This window comes from Erpetoichthys calabaricus, chromosome 6, assembly GCF_900747795.2.
Source record: "Erpetoichthys calabaricus chromosome 6, fErpCal1.3, whole genome shotgun sequence".
NCBI lineage: Eukaryota > Metazoa > Chordata > Cladistia > Polypteriformes > Polypteridae > Erpetoichthys > Erpetoichthys calabaricus.
In genome coordinates this window covers 54,823,870-54,851,428 of record NC_041399.2, presented here as the reverse complement: position 1 = coordinate 54,851,428, position 27,559 = coordinate 54,823,870, and the positions used below count along the sequence as shown (strand labels likewise).

The window sequence follows — 27,559 nt, the reverse complement described above, 5'->3', positions numbered from 1 at the left end:
CTGGGATATGCTCTAGCTCCTCACAGTCAATTTTCTTATGAAATGTTCAACAGATTTTAAGCAATAGATAGACTGATGGATATTATGCTTTTCTAAAAGCTCAGATATAATTTCTTGGAATGTTCATGCTGAATCCATACAGTCTGGTGCCCATTCCAGGTGTTTGTGTCTTATGTTTCCAGCACAGGCTAAAGCTCCCTGTAACTCAGCATTGGAATATGCCGAAGAACATGAACAGATCGATAAAATTGAATATAATGGGACTGTATGTAGGTGACAAGTTCACCTTGGAGTAGACATGGAAAGAATGTTTTGACATCAGAAGGCTGAACCTGTTGTATACTGGAATGCCAGATTTGTGATAATCAATTTATTATAACTTGGTGGAAGTTTAGATAGAAAGCCCTATGCAACATTTAAATGGAGTAATTTGCTGTGATTGTGGGTGTGTGTCTCACTGAGAATGCTAGGTATAGTGGTCCACTTTCATGTCTAAAAAAAGCCACAGTTAACCCCTGACAGCCGTTTTAATCAGTACTTACACATACAGGCTTGGCTACTCCTGGATTGATTTCTAAGGTATGAGCACTCACATACAGTACTTTTCAGGATTCAGGGTGCCACACTCAAACACTTGTTAATGTGAAATTAATAATTCAAATACAATGCTTCTAGTTGATTATACTTACTCGCAACTAGTGGTTCCCCTTCAGACTGCTTGAAGTAAAAAGTCACTTTTTCCAGGTCAATTAAAGCCACCAAAGTATCTTCCAGCATTGCCTGCTCATCTGCCTAAATTACAATGCACATAACACAGTCCCAATTAGCCTCACATTATTAAGCATCTAAAGAGAAGAGAAAAGTTAGATACATAAGAACAGAAGATGATCCTACTGCAAGGAAAACAAGATCCACAATTAGGTGGAAAGAAAGCACTAGCTTTGCTGCATTAAAATCCATCAACTTGAAAGGCATTGTCTTCTGGAATAAAGATAATCGCCACAGATGAGGCTTCGGAGACAAAATTTATTAAGCCTCCAAGGGGCTAAATATTGCATCCTATGATAACTACATTACTTTTAAACTGCGTAGGAAAAAAGCACGACAAATATCAACCAATGTTAAGCCTTCACAGCACAGCAAGAAAGCATAACGATGTGATTATGGCAGACGCAATCTTCAGCATTCACATTCTTATTTGTCCTTGATAAATTTCTCAATGCACATTCATATAATTAGTCTGTGCTTCATTTGACCTACATATATATCTGTTTATTTATTTGTTCATTTGTGTAACACCCACTCTCCACATCAAGGGGCTCATTTTCTCTCAACGTTCAAAAACATATCGATTCAGCTCTTCTCGAGTGAATTCAAATATTGACCTTCGCATCCATAATCTGCAGCACTGAATGAAGGGTATCCTTGCCTTCTCAATACACTATTTATAATTTATTGGTTTTGAAGTATTTCTTACAGTTCTTTCTTTCATTCTGTGTGTTCTATTAATCATTTCATACAAAACATTATCATTGCTAATTGCTACGTATAGCACTATGATATACTGCAGACTATAAAAGGATGATTTCTATGGACTTTGATCAGAAACTGCAAAAGACATTTATAAACTTCTCAAAAATGGACTTGGATGTAATCTTCTTACAAATATTACAGTCTGTATAGTTACATTAGTTTTTTATTGAGTAATTTGTTGATCTGCAATCAGATTTCAAAATACTTTAAGAACTCTTTCAAGTTTGTAAATTGTACAAGTTTGAATCTAGGCTCCCTAAGCCACCAACATAACAGAAGGGGCCTAAAGAAGTGGAATAACTAATTAACTTAAAGAAACACTACCCTGTCTCAAAAGTCTACAGAGGTATTTAACATAATGAATGGAAAGGTCATCAATAATAGATAACCAAAGAAAATTCCTTAATTTTTATCTGCATGAACTCTGAGAATAAAAATGAAAATCAGAGTCAAAAGCCAAAGAATATACAGTAAGTGATGCCTGAAACTGTAAGGTGTAGATAAAACTTTTGAAGGTTTAGGCAGAAAATTGGTGTGGACAATAGCTGCCCCTCAGATACAAAATATGTTGCCTAGTAATTTACACATGACAGGCAAAGCTGATTAAGAAAGAAGTTAAAAGGGGTTAAACAAATCGCAAAATATAGAGAATAAATTTGCTAATCTAAATTTCCAGAGGATTTAATGGTAACTGTCAATGATCATGCCCTTATTCAAATAGTATGAAGACTGTTTGATGTTGGGCTGTCCAATAACTTCTGTGAGTGGGAAATCATGGCAGAAATATATCAAGTGATGAGGAGACTGCAATAGTCAGCATCAATGACAGCTCTCAGGTGTTGTCTTGCTACCCACCCCGCTGTGCCTCCTTTCGCTTGCTGCCTTTATGCAACTTTATCTGTCTTCTTACACTGCTAGGCATCAATTACCATGTAGCAGCCACATAATAGCATTGCTGGAAAAATAAAAGGGAAACCCATAGCAGAGACTTTGCTCACAAACTGTGTTAATGCCTTCGGCAAAGGTTTTCTTTAAGTTGTGGTTTATTAAATGGGCTGCTAACAGGGAGACTAGCACTCATTATAGAAGAAAGTGCAAGTGTGGTCACAAATTAAATTCCCAGAAGGATGGATTGTAGCCCTAAACCCAAAATTCACTGACTAAACTCACCATGAGGAGCACCTTTGCATACCTGTGGTAGGTCCCAAAAATGCCTCCTAGGGGCACTTCCCTGATAAAGTGAAGGTTTGGTCACTAAATAAAATTCCCCACAGGCAAAATATTTGAAACAAACATAGCTTGTGCGGGTGAGAAATCAGAGCAAAATTTGGTAGTGATATGTTTTGAATTTTCAATTGGACAAAAACACATTCAGATTTACATTTTAAATACTGGATTTTGTTTACTTTGTTAATGGCTTTTGGACTTTGTTTAACCTTTCCTTGAATATATACAACACATTTGGCCACTTTCCTTATCCTACTATAGTTTTTGACCTCCTGCTTGATTTTTCATGTAATAGATAATAAAGTACTTTTACCTTAGCTTCATTACTGACTCTCACCCTCATGACTCCCATCTACATGATCACCCATATTTTCTCTAAACAGCAGACATACCATGAAGGCACTATTGGCTAGAGTAACAACAGCTGTCAATCATGGTACTAGAAGGGGAGTTTTTATAATTTCATCAATTTGACTTTGAATAATCATATAGTGAATAGCTTAAAAAGCTCAATTGTCTTTTTTAATTTGGGAAAAATAATGCTTGCCAGCTTTGACTAATTACCAATTTCATGAATATGTTCTGATTTTTGAGGTATAAATTTGGTTTCATATACAAATAAAGAAACCCCATGGGGAGGAAATGCAAACTCCACACAGCCATTGGCCTTGCCAAAATCTAGCCTCAGATTTTGCCAACCTACTCAAAAAATGTAAATGCAATTCTCTATATATTCTCAATATTTGTGTTTAAAACAAATATTAATTGGCAGATATTAAAATTCAAGGTCAATTTTGATTGAAAATGAACATGACTTACCATACTGGGTGAAAGTAGTGACTGAAAGTGGAGAAGAAGGCCTGCGTTTGCTATCTGTTCTAGCCACCTCCTGTTGGCCTCTTGGGTCTCACTTTCTTCTTCTTTGATTACACTGCTTGTGTGATTCAAGACTGCAAGCAGATGTTCTGAGAAAGTGCAGACAGTGGCGACGAGACTCTGACAGAAAACCATGTCCCTCCTGAGCTGAATCTCTGAGTCTTGCAATATAAACAGAAGAATTATTCCTCATCTCAGTGATTATTTTTCACCAGAGAATCAATAATGATCAAATACTCAGGATTGGCTCAGGTTATTGCTACTTGTTAATTAAGACACAAGGGCATCATGGCAAATGAGGCAGCAAAGGCATCTTGTTCAAGAGAAACATTTCCCAGACCAGCATTTGACACAACCTTTGCCACATCTCTATTGTGTTTTCTTTCATAGCAGTGTGCTAAAGGATTCTCTTATATTTTTGTTTTACTATAGCATTTCTATAGATGTACTGCTGACTTTTGTATTCAGTCAGTAATGAACAACTAAAATAAAGAAATCTGTACAGTCATTAATAAAGAAAAACAAGCACTCTGTTTTTGCTTAATACTTAGTGCCTGGTATTTTACTTATGCAGAACCACACACCATATTTTTCAGACCACGACAGGTCAGCTGCTGACTCTGAGCATAGCAAATCTGTGAAATCCATTAGTCTCAGTCTCCACCCAACTCCCCCCAGGTAGAGCCCTCACCTTTCAACTCTTCCTCACTTATTTTTTTCCCCCTTCCTTAAACTTTCAATTTATCTTCGAGCAGCAAACCACAGTACAGCATGTAAAGACAGTCTCTCACAGATCTGCTCCTCTGAAATTCAATCCACACATCACAGAAATGTGTGTGATCTCAAAAGTTTGTTTTTTTGTGCAAGAATGAAATCCACCATGTTGCCAAATGTCTTCAATCTTACAGTTAGAGAATATGTGCAAAAATTGCTACTAACATAGTGACTTTTGTAGCATCTAGCCAGTAAATAGATTTTAACCATTTTGTTTTTTTAGTAGCACTTGTTAATTGCAGGAAAGCACTGGTTGTGGGCAGTGTACGAATATTTTGCTGTGATGCTTCAGCATTTCATAGTGTACTGGCAGACCAATAAGAAGGCAGTGCAGATACCAAAATCATTCCAAGAATGTGGCAGGGTATAACAAATCTGTTGGTTTCTATTAGCCAACATGCAGAAGAAAAGGAAATGGACCATCTGGTAATGGTTGATGACCATTAAAAAAAAACAAACTTGACCAACCTGTATATTCAAGGAGAGCCAGCAGAATCCTTGTCTTCACCTCTGCAAATACAAAATTGGAGAGCCTCTTTCAAATTCTTAGGTTGCTTACTGCAACTAAAGAATTTCTAAGCCTAGACCAAAGAGGTTTAGCATAAAAGTCTTGAAGCCAAAGCAGCAAGGAAACGGCACTTGTAAGTGTGGAAGAATTCCCTAGAGGCCATGTCCCTTTTCAGAGATGAATTACTGTAGTATCAGAGCCCAGGCTTGAACTTCGCAGCGTCTCTCAGTCTGCAGCTCAGTCACGCTCTAGAAAGTGACAAATGGGAACTGCAGCAGTGTCAGCCTGCATTAAGCCCTGGAGTTCAGCTCTTAAAAAAATGACAAATGCTGCCTTTCGGTTCAACTAAGAATGCTTAATTTCCAGTTTTGCTCATGGAGGAAACACCATAACACTACAGCCATTTCAACTAGCATATTTAAAGCAATGGCAGAGAATTTCATTTATACATGGATCCTGACAGCCATTGAGTTATCAACATATCACTTTTCCTAACCTCTTATTGACTCCATGGAGGTTGTACAGTACATGGATCACCCCTGTCAAACTAAAGAGGCACAGAGAGAAATCCATTAAAGCCTGCTTAGCCTGACCTGATCATGGATTATAGTAAGCCAAAGAATGGAAGTCAGAGTCTGTCTCTGAAATGTGAAGGAGTGTCATCTAGACTCAAATGTCTGTTTTGTACAGAACATATTTTCAAAGTAATCTCCTCTCCCCAGATAGACTGTTGCCTCGTGGTATGAGTGTCCTGGATTGAAATGCTCTGCTTGTTCATTGTTACAGTAGTGTTCAGTGTGCTCATTTTACACAAGCCTTCATGGAATTTCCTCTGCATACTATGGCTTCCCACCTCCCTAGACATGCTGGTGAGGTTCTTTAACAATTTCAAATTTTCCCTGAATTAGAGGGTGTATGCATTAATGGGCCATGCAATGGATTAGTGGTCTTCCCAGGGCTGTTTCATGGCTTTAGCCTAGTGTTGCCAGATAACCCTAAATTGGACTGAATGGATTTCAAAAAGTTATGTTACTTTTACAAAGCAGTAAATATTGTAGAGCACAATGTAGAATGGAACTAATAATTAGTTGGTTTGTTGTTGAGTAATAAAGGTAAAATGAATGAATGCTACAGCTGCCTTCCCATTAAAGTGAATGTGCGATTTAAGAAGCAAGACTCAGATTTTATCTTTTTAGAGACATTTAACATAGATGATAAAAGCAGCAAATCTTTTGTACAAAACCATGTTTCAAAACCACATTTTTACTGTATTAATAAATTAAATGGTCAAATCCAGCTAGTAAGGTAGCAGAAGAATTTAAATCAACCATCGACCCTTCCATTTCCCAGGAAGCTAGTCTGGATGGGGCCCATATAAGCAAAACATAGGCTACCTTCAGATGGCTCAACCCTTATTTTCCCAATTGGTGCCCATGAGGCTTACAAAAAATATATAAAATGTGTTTACTTGGGCCAGCCCATGTGGGGATAATATAGCAAACCATATTAATATTCTCATATGGCTGGCCCATATGCATATCATATGTAGAAAATCTGGGTCTCCCCATATGCATATCATTCACTGATCAGCCACAACATTAAAACCACGAACAGGTGAAGTATAACATTGATTATCTCATTACAATGGTACCTGTCAAGAATGGGATATTTTAGGGGGCAACAGAACAGTCACATTTAATTTAATCCTGCCAGTCTTCCTGGATACAACCTGTTCAGAGTCGATAAAAATTATGATCTATGCAACAAATGTAAAGGTGATAATTCATTTTATGTGTCAAGAGAATTTACATCTGATCTTTAAACTTTACCATCCAATCTAAATTAAGTTTATTTTATAAATATATATTACTAGGAAGAAACTTCAATTCTACATTGTCATTTTGTTTTATAAAATTGTGTTTTGTGTAATATATTTTTCACCACTAACGTATATAATGTTGTGATGGTGTCATGCATTGTTACATGTACCATTAATTGTATTTACCTTGTTATTTGTATAAAAATAACGGGCTTTCCACAGGAAGCTTTGTAACTTTCACTTGTCTTTCATCAACAATAAATCAATAGTTCTTATTACAAGTTCACACCAAAAGTATACATTTGCAAAAATATCAAGTTCCAAAGAAATCTGTAGGTGGGCAATATAGAATGATCACATTACAGTACTTGCCTTTCGCATAAAACTTTGTCATATAAAGCTATTTCTGTCTATCTAACTGAATTAGTATGAATGTACTCTAACTGTTCAGGTTCTCTTTAGCCATCCATCAATGTGATGCTATACTTAAATGGTGACATTAGACGGCCAAGGTGGGAGTTGGGTGTTTTAGTCTGTACATTGCAGCAGACTGATTTTGTGCCAAGAGCAAAATTTATCTTAGTACCAATTTTATTGTGAAATAAAAATCAAAGTAACTGGGATCTTGCAGAAAAAGGAAAGACTGAATAATACAGTAAAATTATAATAGATGTGAGATTATGATATTGCTGTTACTATTTAACACTCATTGCTTATATACTGTACAGTAACTGACTCCATGAAATTATTAAATTTTTTAAAAATGATCACAGTTTCAGGATTTTAGGAAGCAAACTCTGCTAAGATATGAGGATGTGGCTGATTCTTAGGGCATCACAGTGGATAGATCTACTAACACATAGTGCCATGGATCCGAGTTCATTTACCGCCTAATCTACAAGTCTACAGGTCCATGGACTTAGGTTGATTTTTGGAGTGAGGTGTTTGCTTTTTTCCTCATCACAAAGGCACAGGTGTTAAATTAAATTTACCCTTAAAAATTTCCATCAGTGTCTCCATGTTCTTGTTGAAGAACTATTAAACTAAGAGCTTTGATTCACTGTAATCTGTTTCAAAATGTTAAACACTTCAGTCATGTCACTTCCAAATCCCCACTCTCCTAAACTGAATAAGTTTAATTTCTTCAATCTTTTCTAATAGTCTAACAGTCGTGGTATCAGTCTAGTTGTATTTCTCCTTCTGGTGCTACAATGTGTGTTTTTCTACCCTGGAGGTAAAATCTGTATACAGTACTCCAGGTATCATTCACCTTTTACTTTGGCTTTTCCTCCTGCCAACCCTAAAACCATTTTAACCTCCAAACTGTATTCACTTAATCCATTTGTGCGTGTTCGGGCAATTAATGTAATTTGCTTAAAAAATAAGAAAATCCACTATAATTTTCTAATGACAAATGTACCCCAACATCCATATAACTTCAACTGGAAATGACCTAGTTAAACTGATAATTCAGTTAGACACCTGTATATCACCATTGGCCATTACTAAAACATCAAAAAGAAAGCCTGAACCAAGACTGGCCACATGTCAGACATCCAGGACATTCATACAACTCTTTATGAAGAACATTTTAGGTCTCAGTAACACATAAGTGGTCTTCCATCCCATAGCTTCTGGAGGGGATCTCACACTAGACTTGTCTTTTTTCCTGAACATCGCCTCATATACACTTGGAGGGTGAATAAATATTTTTCACTGCATAAAAAACAAAAGGCTAAGTTGGGGATTTTCAAAGTCAAAGTTACTTTTTCACAATCATAGTATATAATAATTAGTGATGAGTACACTCCATGATGTTCACTTTGCTTGGAGTTTGGGGAAATCAGTGTTTGCAAATATCGCCAAACTCACAGTCAATGGGGACGGATAAACTGAAATAGATTTGACTGGATTATAATGGTGCAATAATCTTTAAAGTGACCCCAAGGACTAGGGAAACTTCTGTCAACTATACTGGACCAATTATTGTGGCCAAAAAGGTGACCTGACCTGTGCAGTCAAGAATGCAGTCAGAAACGTGCAATCATATATTTCGTCAAAACAAAACGGAAATGCCTAAATCAAGTCAAAAGTCAGAAAAAATATGTAGGTCTTTTTAAAGGCAGAAAATTCAAAGTGGTGTTTCATGATAGAAGCTGATGGCTCGTTCTATTTTTTGAAGTCACGCTGAAGGCCCTCCAATCTGTTTGTGCTGATGCTTTGCACTTTGTCTTCTATCAAAATGTCTTGCAAATAGTAATGAATTTTTCGTTATTACTATTATTTCATACAGTATCCTGAATTGGGGGACGTAAGGCTCATTTAAGGTTTTTTTTTTATCTGCATGTGGCTAATTACACTCGCATCTACCTCCTACTCTTATACTATTATACTTATACTGGAACTCGAAGATCGACCTGCACATTTGGTGACAAGCACAGAGATAACTGTATGTGTTTCACAAAAACAAAATTTTGAGAACCTGCATTATTTATTCTACCACTAACTAAGTCCCACAGAGTCTATAATGCAAATGATCAGCATTACATACCCAGGGGCGGTCCCATCCAATACTGGCTGTCAAAGCTCCGGGTGATGGTGCCCTGGGGAAATAAGTTCTCCTAAACGTGCCGAATTATCAGTAAATAGTTTGATGAACAAGGGTGAATGTTAAAAAAGCCAATTTGGTGCAAATAATGCTTTGGTGAAATTCGCTGATCAACACTAATAATAATTTGCCACATTTTTTGTTTTGAAGTGGAGCATTTTTAATACCTTTTAAAAATATTTTTGTTTGTTCATGCAGCTTACAGTGCGGATAATGGGTACATGGTTCCACAGGTAAATGAAAAAGCTTTAAAATGTAGCAAATATGTCTACATTGACGAAGCTATGGTTATGATTTATGAAAATACTGTAATATTTTCTTTAAAAAATATTTGAGTTTATGCGGCATCCTTGTGATAATGAAGTGAAACTAGAAATCATTTTTATCATGGATTCTTGGAACTATCTTTCTTGAGGTAAGAATATATTTCCCTGTCATCAGTAGAGTTAATGACAACCTGACAAGCCTCCAGTGCCAAGCTATATTTTGCTTATAATCCGACTTTTGCCTCTGCAATTCTACTTGTTCAAGATTCACGCTAAGAGCACATGAGAGTTTCATTGTACTTTTTACAAATAACAATCAATCCGTAAATACATGGGGAGAACAGGCAAAACCCATGCAGACCCTGGTGCTGTGAGGCAGGAATGACAGCTCTTTGTGAGCAAAAGAAGCTTTGAGAGCCGTGGCAACAGTGAATGCACCAAGGGCTGGGAGGGGTGAAGGTATAGACCTCAGACACAGCACTTGCTGATCCTGTAAACTATCACCTTGTATGAAGGCTTCATTAGCCATACCTTACATGACAGATTACTAGTATAGTCACGTGTTTGGTAGAAAAAGGATGACCAAGGTTGTTCTCCTGATTTGAAGGTGCGAAGGAGAGCTGGGGGAAAGAGTGGTTTATGGATTGTCTTGGTGTGCAGAGTGAGGTGATAGTGTTTGTCGCTGCATGGTAGAACAGGCCACTGAAATAATGAAATAATCTTCCATATAGTGAACAAATATAAGCAATCTGAATAACTTTTTCAGTTGCTACTGCCTAGTTGAATACAGAACACAAACAGCAAGTGATACCAGTGCATCATTATTCACTGTCAATAGCAGCGCTTGGTGATAACTATCAGAGGTGAATTTTTGCATTATTACCTTCTTAACACTAGAATTACCAGAGTCTACAAAAAAACTCGTAGATCCAGCCCACCTTAAAACCATTCACACCTCTCCGCCAGCGTCCTTTGTCCTCTAAATGTGCCGATAAAAACAAGCTGCAAGCAGCTGGCTATTCCATCCCCCAACCGACTTAGAACGTGCACGAGCATCTCCCAACTCATGCCTATGATTGATTATCTGGGAGTGAAGTGGAGTTTTAGAGTGGAAATAATAGATCGTTATTTGAAACACACACATTTCATGTGTGTTCCGTTTCTACAGTAATCTGTGTAAACACATTGTTAAAACAGAAACTTTTTCATATTTTAGTAATAAATGTTACAAAATGTAGGCATAAACTATAGAATGTGTGAAGCATGAAGTCCAAACATCAAATAAACACTTTCACAAAAGGTTCAGGAACAATACAACAGCTTCCATGGCGTAGCAGTAAGATTTGCTGGCTCAGAGCGCACCAGGTTTATTGTCCCTCAGAGATCTGAGTTTGATTCCCCGTAGAGGAGAAAGTTTTTTTTTCTTTCTTTTTAACCTCAAACAGACATAAAATTTATAAATTGGTATGCACTGTCAGTTAATGAGATCGTTACATTTTCATGTGGGATGCTCCTTTTAAAATATTTTTTTAACAATTGAGACTGCAAATAACATGAACAAGTGTCCTTATAACTGTTATTTTTAAGATCCATAACACACAGACAGACAGAGCAGTGTGTAATAGACAGACAGACAGGCAGAAAAGTCACTAGATATATAAATAAACAGGGAAGGCACATGTACTGAAAGAAAAAAAAGATCAACATGTGCGTTGATCCTGCTGCACTGAATAAGCTCACGCGCTCTAACATTCCACCCCCCCCCCCCATCTGACTCTAAGTAACAGTGCAAGTACAGACGCAAACCAGGTGTATGTGTGTACTGTATAACATTAACAAAAAAAGCAGCTTACTACTGAAAACGGAAAATATAGGAGTGAGTGGGGATCGAACTGGGGACTCTTGATCACACTTGCTTTGCATCTGTACTTGCGCTGTTACTTAGAGTCAGATGGGGGGGGGGGGGGGGGGGGGTATGGGATGTTACAGCACATGAGCTTACTCAGTGCTGTTTATCTTTTTTTTCTTTCAGTAACAGCGTCAACAGAAATCCACACCTGATCTGACGCTGTTCGTTTTCAAATAATATTGCATTAGTGCGATGATGTTTTCACATACGTATATTGTCTCTTTCTTTCAGGTGTGTAATAGGAACCACAGCATTGAGCGAAGCGTGTACATTGTAACAGGTACACACGTTGTAAATGTAGGAAAGATGATCCTTGCGTGTGTGTGAACAGTTAACATTTGAATCTGATGATTGCATATAGCGCTGAACTTACTGCTCTGTACTATTCTATCCTCTGCATGTCCTGGAGTACAAAAGAAACAGCATACAGCAACATGTAGGGACTGGCAAGCTCTGGGAAAAAAAACACGCAGTCACTGAATACAAACCGCAAGATGTTATGCGAATGAATATGAATAATATGAATAATGTTGCATCTGTGCCACAAAGTTTTCCGAAATGAACTATACAGGTCATAAAACGAATAATTCCAAATATCATATATACCTATGTCTGTGTTTTTTCTTTTTTTGACATCATACACCATAAGGTGCACACTAATACAACATGAGCAGGAACACTCAATAAAACTGAATAAACAAAAAAATCAAGTGACGGTGAGATATGAAGGCAGATTCGCCAGCATTTGTGTGTCAGCTTTTATCCCTCCAGATCAGAGAATGTCCAGTTCCATTGTCTCAAAACACCACTCACATCTCCAGTTATTCCATTTCAAATGAAAAATAACAGCGTCAGATCCCTGGGGGCGGTCGTATGTATCGTGATCATGATTTAGAGAGAATAAAAGTTAAAAAAACATTAACTTTTACAAGTCCTATAAATGCACACCGTGTGTTGCAGACGCAAACCAAATGTATGTGTGTAATATATAATATTAACAAAAGGAGCAGCTCACTACTGAAAACAGCAAATATAGGAGTGAGTGGGGATCGAACCGGGGACTCTTGATTACAAGTCAGCAAATCTTACCGTGATGCCACTGAATCTGTTGTCTCTTCCTTTAACCTTTTGTGAAAGTGTTTACTTGATCTTTGGACTTCAGGCTTCATACATTATATAGTTTATGCCTACATTTTGTCATTTACTACTAAAATATGAAAAACGCTTCTGTTTTAAAAATGTGTTTACACAGATTACTGTAGAAACGGAACACACATGACATGTGTGTGTTCCAAATGGCGATCTATTATTTCCACTCTAAAAATCCAGCAGTTCAGTCACTCCCAGATAATCAAACAAGGCATGAGCTGGGAAAACTTAGTGAATGTTCTGCGACGGTGGGGGATGGAATAGTCAGCTGCTTGCTGCTCGTCTTAATCAGCACATTTAGAAGACAAAAGACACTGGCGGAGAGGTGAGAACGGTTTTAAGGTGGGCCGGATCTATGAGTTTTTTCGTAGACTCTGGTAATTCTAATGTTAAAACAACAAGGATATATGCGGTTTGGCACCCTGCCCAGGATTGTATCCTGCCTTGTGCCCTGTGTTGGCTGGGATTGGCTCCAGCAGACCCCCGTGACCCTGTGTTCGGATTCAGCGGGTTGGAAAATGGATGGATGGATGGATATATGCGGTTTTGAAATTTGTGTTTAATCTTAAGATGCAGATCAATGCTTGATAACATTCTTGCTTTTAAAAATTGATGCATTTGTTAAGTTTTAAGGCTTTTTTAATTGGCCTATGGACCTGTGTATCTATTAGTCCCACTGTGAGCTGAAAGAACACAGAAGGAATTTTGAAAACTTACAAATAAAAAAAAAACACTAAACTTTAGAACACAATTTTATGCGGCAAATTAATATGAGGTGAGACACAAAAATAACTGGATTGGTAAAAATAAAAATATTTATTGATGAATTACAACATTCTAAATATTGTCACCTTCTATATACAGTATTCCCCCTCCTGATCTCTACACCATTCCATTCGTATCTTTCATTGATTGAAACAGTGTTGGAAGTCTTCTCACTTGAGGCTCTTCAATAGGCTTGCCATTTCTGTCTTCACTTTATCCACTGAAGAAAAATGTGTTCCCTTCAGGTCACTTTTGATTTTCATGAATAAGTAAAAAAAACCGGGAAGTAAATCGGGTGAATAGGGAGGATGATCGAGGACAAGAATGTTTTTGTCAGTCAGAAACTGATTTACGGAAAAAGCATTGTGCGCAGGAGCGTTGTCTTGTCTTGTCTCACTGTTCGCTTTTTTCAATTGACTTTGTCGCGGCAACTCATGTAGCGATTGTTGTGCAAATACTGACTGGGCTATTCACAGGATATACCTAGCCAGTCGGCGGTTTGAGAGGGCGTGTAGGAGGGGATATAGTTCTATGATTCACATTCAGCAGACCTCCTGACAGTTTTCCAGGAAAGCCTCAAGCCCAGTCTGGTTATTTTTGTGTCACACCTCGTATATACCATGATTGTAAAATGAAACACAAAAAAAAAACAAAAAACAAACTTGCTTGCTTCAAAGTTTTAATGGCTCTTCATTTTATTTATTGTTTATTGGTTAATATTTTTAACTTTTAAACGATAAATTCTTATTTATTGTGTTAACATTGAGGGGGTCAAGAGATTGTTTTCTTTAAAATGTTAGCCTTGGTGCATGTGCTGTGACAATCCATCTAAAAAATTAAGCACTTATTAATTCAAAACTAGTCAAATGCAGTCAGCCACAAAGAACAAGTCAGTCTGGCAGGAACAGGTTAAAAACCAGAAATGTTTAATCTTTCAACACTCCAAAGGCTCCAAAATAAAACTATGGATATTTAACCATCTTCTCCTGTTTATGAATAAATGTTACACATGAAAACAGAAAGGAAGGTACCACATGAAAGAAACTATCAGAACAAACATGCATGCATGTTTTTTAAAAAAAAGTCACACCAGGCATTCTAGAATCACTGACCTTCGGCAAACCTGGCAAGTGTTTGTGTTAGATTCTGCACACTGCTGGGGAGATTCCATGGGTCCTGCTTGATGTGAAGGCGTAGCTTCTTGGTGCAGTTTACCTTTGGCTCCATTTCCTGCTGGAACTCTAAACAAAACACATTTTCAGCATCATCAATTAAAGGAACAACTTATTGTAGTGGTTTGCTTAAAAAATATGTTATTTAAAATTTGGATTGCTTTTAAAAATGTAAAAAAGTAAAATTCATCAAAATTAAAGCTTTATGATCAAATTTAAAATCCTTCCTACAGATTTATTAGCTGACATAAAAAAGAAAACTCATTAATAAAATTCTACAGACCTTTGGAATAAATACAGGATAAACAGTTAATTTCATATATTTGGCTCTTTAAATAGAATATGTGCTCAATGTTTAACAGTATGAGACATTAGAAAGCACCCCTGTATAGACATTTTATTTTATAGAACAATATGAATGTCACCCCCAAAGTACCATGTCCCAATTAAAAAAAATCCAGTTTATTTTTTTCATTGAAGACAGCCTCAGAATATTACAAATACTATACTATAACCAAAAGGGGGTGCCACTGAGCCCCAAATCCCAGACTCACTTACACCATACACAGTAATGGGTTCCATTATAATCCTTTTCATTGCACACAGTACATTAATTCATAGAAAACTACAATTAAAGTACCACCAGCACAGATGTTCCAACATCTTTCCTTCTCCTTCCAGTGAGCTTTGTTTTCTGCCTCCTGACGCGGAGTCCCTGGCTAGGGCAGAGTAGCTCCTGTTAAACCGGACTACGGAGTGCTTCAATTGCCAGCACTTCCAGGTCAAGAAGAAGTTTGCAAAAGTGTGGACCATTAGTCCCCGCAACACATACAGAACCCAAAAGGGTTGCATCACAGAATTACAGTTCCCAGCATACCCTGCAGAGGTCTGTGTGGGTGCTGAAGCCCAGGAATGCTGGCATCTAACATATTGGGGAGCAGACAGTCCACACTGATTGCCTCTCCACTACACTGGCCTCCCGGCCGGGTAGGTATCTTTGGTCCATCCCACCCAGTTCCACAAGGGCATCTCCTGCTTGCCACTTAGCCAAAGCAGGACATTCCTTGCCTTTCTTTTTAGAACATTAGAACAATCTAAACAAGAACCGGACATTCAGTCCAACAAAGCTTGCCAGTCCTATCCACTTAATTCTTATTAAAAACATCAAGTCAACTTTTGAATGCCCCTAAAGTCTTATTGTCTACAACACTACTTGGTAGCTTATTCCATGTGTATGTGGTTCTCTGTGTAATAATTCATTACATTTATATAGCGCTTTTCTCAATATAAAGAAACACTTCCAAATTTTTGTGCGAAATCTACTCCTAATGAGTTTCCAACTCTAACCCGGTGTTCTTGATGAACTCACTTTAAAATAACAGTCTTGAGCCACTGTACTAATTCCCTTCATAATTTTAACACTTCAATCATGTTTTAATCTTCTTTTGCTTAACTAAACTTCTTTCTGTACCTCTGATGTGAACCTCGCCCCATCCCAATCAGGATGCTTACCCGTGAGTACCGTCCATCACACTAATTATTAATAATAAATTACATTTACAGAGTACTTTTCTTTCTGTCAATTGGCTCTTTATACATGGTAAGGACTGTATCACTGTCTCAGTTCTTAAACATTACCATTAGCCATTTTAGTTTTGATTTTGCCCTGTATATTTTTGAGGGTTTGCTCTGATTTCAAAAATGTCTTTGTGTGTGTCACGTGTTTCCTGTTTTTAAAACAATGCATTAACTCGGCTATATTTTCGATTATGTATCCATGATTGGTTATGTTAAATTAACATACAAAACCAGATGCAGAATTATGACTTCTGTGTTGTTAGATAAGAGAAGAAAGCATTCAAAAGTTGTCATGTCTGGAGGAACTTTATACTGCCCACAACAGCAAAGTCGAGAGAGAAAAAAAAGAGGACTTGTGTTTGCTAGCATCTGGCAGATTAGAACTTTTGGAACGAAGCCTAGTAGATCATAAAAGGTATCTCTAAAGGGGTCCAACCTGTAGATTCAGATTCTAACTGAAGGGAAGGGAAACTATTCATTTGAGAAAACGTGTTCATTATTCTTGAACTTCTATAGCAAACTCAGAAAAAGGAATAAAGATTTTTGATGTTTGCAAACTGTATCTAGCTGTTTTCCTACCTTGCATGTATACACTTAACACCTTTATTTTTATACTACATACTAATATTATTCTGAGTATATTTATGGCAGCAAAGTATTGCAGTGGTTAGTGCTGCCACTTCATATATCTCGCATGCACAGTTCATCTTCCGCACCTAGAAGTCACTCTTTTGGAGTTTGCATGTTTTCTTTGCAACTGTTGGGATGTTCCTCTGAGTTTTCCTCCCACATTCCCAAAAGTATATAGCTTAAGTTAACTGCTGGCTCACAACTGCTCTATGTATGAGCGTGGGAAAGTGTATAAATGGGCCCTATTTTCTACCTTGCTGTCAAGATTGATGTGTGACCCTGAATTTGATTAAGCAGGCTTGACAATGATGATGATCATCATCATATATATAAACATAATAAAATACTGGACACACAATATAAAGCACATGGAAAAAAACAACAACACAGTCTTAATTAAAAAAAAAAAGATTCTTGAGCTTGAATTACAATGTACCTGAAAAAACTTGAAATGTAAAATATAACAAGAATTGTGATAGGATTTCCCAATAGCAAATACTATGATGCTCAGTCTAACGATTCTCTTAATAGCGAAAAATGTGCTTTTAATGTTGCTACAGGATATAATGAATGCCATTGATTTTAATATACAGAAAGGTAGTTTCATTTTTGCTAGACCTTTTCATATACAGTCATAAAGATTTTTTCTTTAAAATAAATTATATATCAATTTCACCTTGCTAAATAATAAGTATATTCATTTGAAATTAATTACAAGAACGAACATAAAATTTCTGAAGAAAGAACAGCTGCAGAGCTAATGATTTGACTTTTTTATTGTGATTGTTCAAAAGGGAGAGGGAGAGAGAAAGAAAATAATGAAGAGAGACATTACAAGAGCTAATCAATGGTAGAAATTCTACTAAAGGTAATTTTAAATAATGTTATCTTTTATTCATTAACTAATTATGAAGTAACTGGTATTCACTGTTTAAATAGAGTGCAATAATAAAGAAACATTTCTTTCCTCAGATTCAAATATATGTTCAGAATAACTGCCACACCTGAAAAATAAAATACAAATGTTACTGTCCAATGATTTTTATCATTCAAATGACAGAAGCAGTGGAACATGAGATGAAATATAAACTAAATACTATATGGGGGAAAAACAATTTGTGAGGACTGTGAAACTAAAATACACCGATAAATGTGGAGGTAAATCACACTAATGCAAGTAAAAATTCTGCACAGTGTCAAGTGCTTCAACATGTTCTTTTTTGTCCTCTGCTTTGGCGATTAGTTCATTTTTATGGTACAAAGCAGCTATAATAAATAGTATTTAAGAGCACATTATATACACAGAACACTACAATTAACAGAGTAACACATTGTGAGAGTTGAAACTATAATCTTGTGGTTCAGGTCTTGCTTCTTATTTGCTACAGCACACTGCTTACACTGCATAATTAGGTGTCTTACATTTAAATGTTTCTTTCCCTTACCAAATGCCCCCCCCCATTCCCTCCGACCCCCCCCCCCCCCCCCCCCCCAGCAACTTATAATGACAAGTGCAAATCAAACAGTAAAAAAGCGTAACAAAGGTACAGGCTTAAGGCTCTGAAGCATCTGGATGCTAACTGGAGTCAACAAACAATTTTAATCTATTCTGAGAGGCCCGCATGCTTATGCAAAATGCTTAACTGCAACTTATTGCCCATACTGTTACCTAACATTGTGACATGGCCCCTTTATCCCTTATGAGGTAAAGTGAGAAATGAGACACACAAAAGTACAATACTTTAGATGTGATTCCAGGTTGAGACTTGACTTTCCTTAATGTGCAAAAAAGGAATAAAAAGTCACAGAACATCTTCATAAATCAGGGTAATGACTCTAAAGTTCTCCAGTGTTGAGTATGGGTGTGTGCCATGAGATGGATCAAAACCTGTCCAGAGTTATTTCTACCTTTCCCTCGGCGCTGCACGGACAGGCCCTCCATGACACTGAATTGGATTAGATTGATTTAAATTTGATCTTGATGAATAAAAGCATTTGAAAGAATTGCAAATGTTTGTGTTGTCCCTGTTTTATATGTTCAAAGCCTAAAATTGTAAATCGTGTAATGTAAGTTTGAAACTTGGACTATAATAGGCAGAAATAACAATGTACCAGATCCCTACTGTATGTATAAAATGCATTTGTGGCACTTATAAAGACAGTATTATTTGCTTTATTCACATTGCACAGTCATGAGTAGCTGCCACAGGTTCTGTCACAAACATTGTTTTCAATTTTTCTTCACAAAAAATAGCTGTGGTCAGTTGTCATCCATCCATTAATCCATCTATTTTCCGAGCCTGGTATATCCTCATAAGATTTCATACTTCTAAAAGCTAAAGTGAGGATTCAGAGTAATCTTGTTTGGCCAATTTGTATGCTATCCTTCTGTTTTCTTATCCTAGTATCTGTTCCATTTTTAGATAATGCAAAAAAGGAAATACAAGCTCAGGCTGATTTTACTCATGGAAGTCTGCCTGATGTGAGGGCTAAATAAATAAAATGAAGGAATTTAATAAAAACAATTTTGGAACTTTCAGCCAAATAAAATATAAAATTAACAAATTATTGGCAGACACTTAAACATAAATGCTCAAAATATTGTGCATTTTATAAAAACATTGTGAATAACTCTGGTTTTCACTTTAAGAAGAAATCAATCAGCCACAAGTAGATTTTACTTCAGTGTACAGTGAGCACACTATCACTGAGTGCCAGGACTCATTTTCACTAAATTTATTTTAAATTTAATTTTATGTTTATTATTTCATAATGTACAACATCACTCATGGTCATTCTCACTTAGCACAAGCAATTTTTAGGATAGATTAAGTAAAGCACTCCATTGTATAAAAAGTTCCCAGAAAGTGAAATATAATATTCCTTAGAGTGAACTAAGAGAATGTCTTAATGTTTCCGTTCAGTGCATATTGATTTTATTATTAAAAAAATAAAAGTATATTAGCTACAGACTTCATGGAAAATAAGGATGTATTTAACTGTACATTTGAAATTCAATCAGATTCTCTGAAGCCTTTCCTTGATTGCGAACAATCTAATCAACATGAAATAAGAAAAACACCACCAAATTGTGCAACCCAGAATAAAAATAGACATAGAAAGAAGCAGCATATGGTTTAGTTAAAAATAAGTTAACAATATTAACCGGAAAAAGTGTCTGTTATATATTAATTTTAATAATTCCATTAACTCAACTAATTCTAACAAGATGCTCAGCTTCCTGCTTGTAATTTACCGCTAATTACGATTCTGTAACTGTTGTTACTGTACAGAGGGATAACAATGGTTTAATTTTCTTGGAAATAACTGTGTCATCTCTTCATCCCATTTTCAAAGCTTGTGTGATCAGTTTGATGCCCACTGATAAAAGTCATGGGTAGTGGGCAAGCTGTCTATACAGTGATAGCCTTTAGGATGAAAGCAGGTGGTAGAATCTCTCATGCTTGCATTCTTGTTCACTCAATGACTGACTGACTGAGACCCAGTCACAAAAGAAAGAAGAATTTAAATGGGAGGAAACAGAAGTCCTTGGAGTATACAGTAAGAATGCAAACCCAGTAAGAACATACAAACACCATACAGAAGGACACAAGATTTACGAGACAGCATTGCTAGCTACACTGTTGCTCCATTGTGCCAAAAAATCTCAACCTTGTGTTTTGAAAAATACCATTTTACAAAATGCCCAGTGCTTTGAAATACCATACCATACCATACCATATTTATTTGTTGAGCGCTTAAAAACACAGCATTACAACCGACCAAAGCGCTGTACAGTTAAAACAAACAGGACTAAAAACAAAATATTAAAGCAAACATTAAGAGAGAATTTGAACTAAAAACTAAAAACAGGTCAGAGGATCCAATAAAATAGAGAAAATAGCGAAAAACAAGTAGAAAATGAAACAAGTTAAGAATTAAAAGCCAATGTGAAGAAGTGCGTTTTTAAGCGTAATTTGAATGTGGCAACTGAAGTGGCTTGCCTAACCACTAAGGGTAGGGAGTTCCAGAGCCTGGGTGCACCGATGGAGAAAGCCCTTTCACCACGAGCTTTGAAACGTGCCTTGGGAACGGTTAGAAGGAGCTGATCTGTGGATCTAAGAGCGCGAGGGGGATTGTATCGATGGAGCAAAACACTCAAATAGGCGGGGGCTAGACCATTTAATGCCTTATAAGTTAAGAGGAGTATCTTAAAATCGATTCTGAATCTAACCGGCAGCCAATGTAAGGTTTTTAAAATTGGAGTAATATGTTGGCCTCTGCCACTCCCTGTTAGAAGCCTTGCAGCCGCATTTTGAACCAGTTGTAGTCTAGAAAGAGTGGCTTTGCTGATACCATAAAGGCAGGAATTAGAGTAATCAAGCCGGGACGTAATAAATGCATGGATTACTGATTGCAGGAGATGGTTAGACAGAATAGGCTTGAGTTTGGCGATACGCCTGAGCTGGAAAAAACAGGATTTTACTGTGCTGTTGACTTGAGCATCCATTTTCAGGAATGAATCCATTTTGATTCCGAGATTAAAGACAGATGAAGTTACTGGAGTGGGAAGAGAGTCGAGGCCAAAAAATGGAATCTGTTTGTAGTCGGGACTAAAAACAATGACCTCGGTTTTTGAATCATTCAGGTGAAGGAAATTTACAGCCAGCCAATCCTTAATGTCAGATAGGCAGTCGAGGAGAGGTTTGGTGGAGTCAGTTGGCTTTAGGGAAAAATAAATTTGGCAGTCGTCAGCATATAGATGATATGAAATTGCATGTTTTCTAAAAATTGCACCTAAAGGCAGAATGTAGATTGAAAAAAGTAGTGGCCCTAAAATGGAACCCTGGGGGACCCCACATGGGAGTAGGTCTGATTCAGATGAAAAATCGTCCAACATGACTCTAAGAGTCCTGTTGCAGAAATATGATCTGAACCAGTCGAGGGCTGAGCCAGATACACCAGCCCAGGATTCGAGTCGGGAGATCATGATGCCATGATCGATTGTGTCAAACGCAGCAGATAGGTCGAGAAGAACCATAATCACATGAAGTCCTGAGTCCAATGCCAAAAGGACGTCATTTAGGACACGTAAATGCAAGGTTTCTGTGCTATGTTGGGGCCTAAAGCCTGACTGAAAAAGGTCCATTGCCTGATGTAATTTACCTGTTATGGGAATGTTCAAAAGTCAAACACATTGACGTAACAATTAAGAACAATTGTCTGAGACATCAAGACATTAAACAAAATTTGAATTTCACAATGAAAATAGTCAAAATCACAAAAAGTCTTCTTAGGGGTACCTTTTACCATCGTCTACGAAACAAAAGGTTATACTTTTGCTCAAAGTGAAAAGTTCAGACACTTCCTTATAAGTGTCACCATGTTTTGTAATTGCAGCTAATGACATCATGTGACATGTGACTTTTTCGGGCCATCTGGTATGATTCACAGTATCTCTTAACAGATACATTGTTCTCCTAACATAAGGTTATAGGGGGTTTAGACTATGGATATTCAAGCCTGTTCCTCATTTTCTTTCTTAAAGGTTTATTCTTCAAATTCAATTTTTATTCTTATTTTGTCTGATGTTTATTGCTTTGCTATTTTGTTTTTTTTGTGGGCACCACCATTTAGCTAGAGCTTGGTTCATGTTACGTAAAAGAAGAATGGAATAAAAGCCATCAAAGAATTAGCTTAATCCAAGACTGTGGATGGGCCCATGTTAAATATCACTCAAGAAAGAAGATCCCTGAAGACAATATTTACCCTGAGACCCTATGGATATAAAAAAGAGATTGCTGAATTTGAGTTTCTGGCTTTGAAAATATAGTGATTCCTTTTCTGACTATGAGTCAGGTGAGCGGGTTTGATTTGGCATTAGATATTTAGGTTCCTGATAAAGAGTTTGCTTTGAATTTTGACTAACATCATTCATCTTCAAATCCTTCTGTTACTGTAAGACTGAACAGCTTTGGTGAAAAGGATGTGAAGCCTTCTTAAAACTCACAACCAGGAAAGGCCTTCCAAGACCGCACCCCGTGTAGTCTAACCTCTCAACTCCACTAGGAGGCTTCAACTCACTCAAGCTGAAAATAAGGATTTGTCTTTCGAGGATCACAACGATCTCTTAAATATCCAAATAATTATAAAGTACACAGAAATGCCCTTTTAGGCAAAGAACCATCAAAACCTTCAGAAAAGAGTAACAAAGCTGATCTAGAATCTTTATAAATGTAATGATTTATTTGGCTATAACAAAAAGAACAAAAATGGCAAAAATGCTTTTCTAAAAACCAAAGTCTCTATACATAATTCCAAATGACCAAATACAAAAAAAGAAGCAAGAATTCTAAAACTAGAAAAACCAATACTTACAAGGAAAATGCACTCCTAAGAAATTTAATGAACCACAGATGGACCTGCTCTTAGCTTCAGACTATAAAGGTTAAGGGCAGTCCTCCTGCAGTGACATGACATCTTTGTGTTCCACCCAAATAAAACATGGAGCAAACAAAACAAAATTGACAAAAATACATATATACAATGAACAAAAAAAAACACAGAAGACACAGAGAAGTAACATAAACAGAGGCCAGGGAACAAACCCTGGATGAAAAATGAAGCCTTATTTACTGTTTGGTTTCCTTTGGCAGGGCAACAAGCAGCAGCAGCCATTGCTATAAACAACATGGCAGCACCCATGGAAATAAAAGCCAAAACATAACAGTTACCATAAAAGTAAATGTAGATCTGAAAACGTTACAAAATTAATTATAATAAGTTGTAAATTATAAACAAATTAGAACAATTCCTAATGAACTCCTGACATTTGGGAGATCCCAAAGTTCCAAATCTTAAAGAAACTAGATTTATAACTTGCAGATTCTAACAAAAAAAATCTTTCTAAGTCATTCCTTTTGTTTATCATCAGTGCTCAGATGCTGTTTAATGCACTCCCTATCTTTTATAATATGATCATTGTGATGTCACCAGCCACATGGAATACACATCCCATATCTAGCAACCAAAGCTACTGCTATGAAAACTAGAACAACAATATAGTAGTAGCCACACAAATTGTAGCACACATGAAAAAATAATCTGAAAACTTGGCAATGATAGAATATGCGTTCTGAGTACAAAGTATAACACAGTGTGACAAAGTACTACAATTTTTATGTCAGGTTATGTTTAAATGGGGCGGCACCGTGGCGCAGTGGGTAGCGCTGCTGCCTCGCAGTTGGGAGACCTGGGGACCTGGGTTCGCTTCCCGGGTCCTCCCTGCGTGGAGTTTGCATGTTCTCCCCGTGTCTGCGTGGGTTTCCTCCGGGCGCTCCGGTTTCCTCCCACAGTCCAAAGACATGCAGGTTAGGTGGATTGGCGATTCTAAAATGGAAAATGGATGGATGGATGTTTAAATAGTATACAAAGTGAAGAGAAAGAGATGGTGTGTAATTTGTTGGGGTAGAGTCCTAGGGTGACCCTATTCTCCTCTTCATTATGCAGACCTTTACAAATTGTCCCCCAAACCCTGCTTTAGTCATCATATGTTGTATTACCTTTTATATCTGCGACCTCAGGCAACAAGATAAAGTAACAGAGCACGCAGGAGAAAAAGTTACACATTTAAAATGCTCAAAATATAAGCAAGCAGAGTTCAAATGTTGGCAAAATAAAAACAAACCTGTTTAATGTTAAGCCTCCAATAAGCTTAAATTACCAAGATTGCTTCCGTCTTAATTTGTCTCTGGTCTGGCTTGATCTTTATTCTGATGTGATCTGACATGGATATTGGATGGAATGGCAGGCAGTGTGGCCACTGAGAGAGACAGAGAGACTTTCTTAGTTTCCCTGTCTTTATTTTAGTCCATGTTCCTTTCTGTAACTCCCAGATCAATGGGATATCACAAGGCAAAGTAACTCCCCACTTCATTCTAATCCTGTTTTACAATGACTCAGTCCCCTTCCATCCCCAGCCCAGCTAGACTGTTTTTTTATCTGAGCCCACCTTTATTCCACCACGCTAGCTGACCATTCAGTTCTTGATTTGCATGCAAAAGTTTTATCTGATAAATGGACTGGCTTAAATATATAATAAACTAGCTGTTCCCCACGGCTCTGCCCATGTAGTAGTGAAACAGGACAAACTTTAAAATTCAACTAATAAATTAAAACAAAATGTAATAATTTGTATTGAGAAGAATTTATATTGATAGCTTTTGTATCTGAGGGCCTCTTGAAACACAATATTTTTAGTTTTGCTATCAGGGGCGAGAATATAGCTGTGATCTCTTTGCCAAAAATGTAAAAAGTTGGCAAGGTGTCTCTTGCCAAGTACACTCCAACATGAAATGTTTTCACTGATCATATCTGATCGTGTTCAGGTCTGATGGGAGAGTGTCCCCCACATGGGGAGAACAGCACGTGGCCGTGATATTGCTGTCAATGAGCAGATAACCTCTAAAACACACGTAGCTGTGATCTCACTCTCAAAATGTTACTCTTTAACAATCTCTAGATGATAATGTCTACTGAACAAACAGGTATTGCTAGGTAAGTGGAGGCAAGGTATCCTCGAACACATGGCAAGAGGTAGACAGACTCAAAGGCAGGCTGGCACATGAGTGAGGATGGCCTGCCTGGCTCCCTACTCCTGAGGTCCCACCTCCCCTTGGCCCGCATCCTCGGATCTCTCAGATTGGCGCAAATAAATCGGTGCCACAACTGAACTATGATATTTAGCTTGATGATAGAAGTCGCAAAATTAACTGTAATCCATCCATCCATCCATTTTCCAACCCGCTGAATCCGAACACAGGGCACAAGACAGGGCACAAGGTAGGAACCAATCCCGGGCAGGGTGCCAACCCACCACAGGACACACACAAACACATCCACACACCAAGCACACACTAGGGCCAATTTAGAATCACCAGTCCACCTAACCTGCATGTCTTTGGACTGTGGGAGGAAACCGGAGCGCCCAGAGGAAACCCACGCAGACACGGGGAGAACATGCAAACTCCACGCAGGGAGGACCCGGGAAGCGAACCCAGGTCCCCGGGTCTCCCAACTGTGAGGCAGCAGCGCTACCCACTGCGCCACCGTGCCGCCCATCAACTGTAATGTTCAAGCGAATTATAGAAAATAAACCTGATCTAAATCCGTTAAGTAGTTCTCTCGTGAAAAGCGGGCAGACAGACAGAGAGACAGACATTGGATTTTATATATAGAGAGATGTATAAAAGAAAATTTACAAATAAATACAATCTACAGAAATACTGTATTTATCATGCTATATATTACCAATTTTATTTTTCTCCACTGCAGTGGAGGTCAGAATTTCAACCGCTTTCAAGAAATTCAGAATAGAAGTTGGACATTGAACTGCATGCTGCGGGGAGTGTCAAGTGGACAGCTTTAGGGGTTTCAAGGATTAGAATTAAATGCTGGAATTTTTTCCTACTTTAATTATAAAAGACCTTTCAGACACCAGCTTAGGGGAACTCATAGATGGCAGTTGAGAAAAAGTTCAAACAGAAAGGATGAAAAGAGGATAGAGGTGGTGACAGAGGTGCAGAAGGTAAGAAAGGAGGTTATTTCTGCGATAGATTTTGTGGGAAAGTGCACCAAAGTTCAAATTCTCTGGGTAGACATGGAGAGGCTACATATTATTTGTTTCTGTTTATTTTGTACTTTGTGTTGGTCCTGGTGTTTATTCCCCCTAATAAATGCATCTGTTTGTGTATTACTTTGGTATGTTTGACATTTACTCTAGATTGAAAGTCCATTCAAGAGTACTAGTGGTGACAAAGATAAACAAACATAATTAGACTATGGGTCTATAATAAACTCCAGCTGACCAATGGAGGTAATCATCAGCATCGCTGGAGATCTGGCAAAAATGGCACCAGAAATCATTAAGCAATTCACAGCAAGATAAGTTTGACATATCCAGACCCAAGCAAAGCATACTGCCTTCAATCTAATCCATAGTGAGGGCTCAGACATACATGTTCCACAAATTTCTTGGTTCTATGTCTAGAGGTTAATGGTCATATTTTAAAATTTATACACTGATGCCCAGTTACTTGTAAGTTGGCTGCACATACTTTGGAAATCTTTTCTTGTTGCACATCCAGAAAAAAATCTATTGGCGTATTGACTCGGTATATAATAACTTTCTCATTATGTCCACTTCTGATATTTTGATTAATCACAAGTGGAAATATGTTGTACCCCCAGAGAGAATATTTCTTATAGTAACATTCATTGCAGTATTGCCACAGACATTTTGGTTGGCAGTGGCTCCAAATGGGAGAAGGGACAAGACTTGTTACATTTTAAGATTGCCCTCTTTTATTTCTGTTTTTTAATTTCATGTGAAATTTGGATGTCACTTTAGGGGCATTGTAAAATTCATAAAATTGGCAATAAATCATTGTTGACTATGTTAGATTACCAGAATTTGCACATATGCTTTATGTTTCTAATAATATAACACATCTAAACAAGTCAAAATAGCAAATAAATTCCCATTTTGTTAAATGAAATACCAAATGCAGTTTCATTCCATAGTTCACATTGTAGCACATAAAAGATTATTTTTCCTGCATAAACTGCCTATTCTGGTTCAAATATTTGGGAAGCCACTAGAGCTTGTTATTTGGTGTCATACATCACCACTCTTTTTTTTTTGCATTAGAGTTTCAGCTGGTAAATGTAATATTTTTATGATTCAG

The 27,559-nt window shown here is 37.3% G+C and overlaps 1 protein-coding gene across 1 annotated transcript in view; it reads right to left on the bottom strand.

Moving 5' to 3' along the window:
- prex2 (phosphatidylinositol-3,4,5-trisphosphate-dependent Rac exchange factor 2) overlaps positions 1-27,559 on the bottom strand; it is a 547,559-nt gene that overhangs the window by 114,541 nt on the left and 405,459 nt on the right. The window contains 4 exon segments of the mRNA XM_028803602.2: positions 690-792; positions 3,580-3,797; positions 4,879-4,920; positions 14,547-14,675. Coding sequence (XP_028659435.2) covers positions 690-792; positions 3,580-3,797; positions 4,879-4,920; positions 14,547-14,675 — 492 coding nt within the window.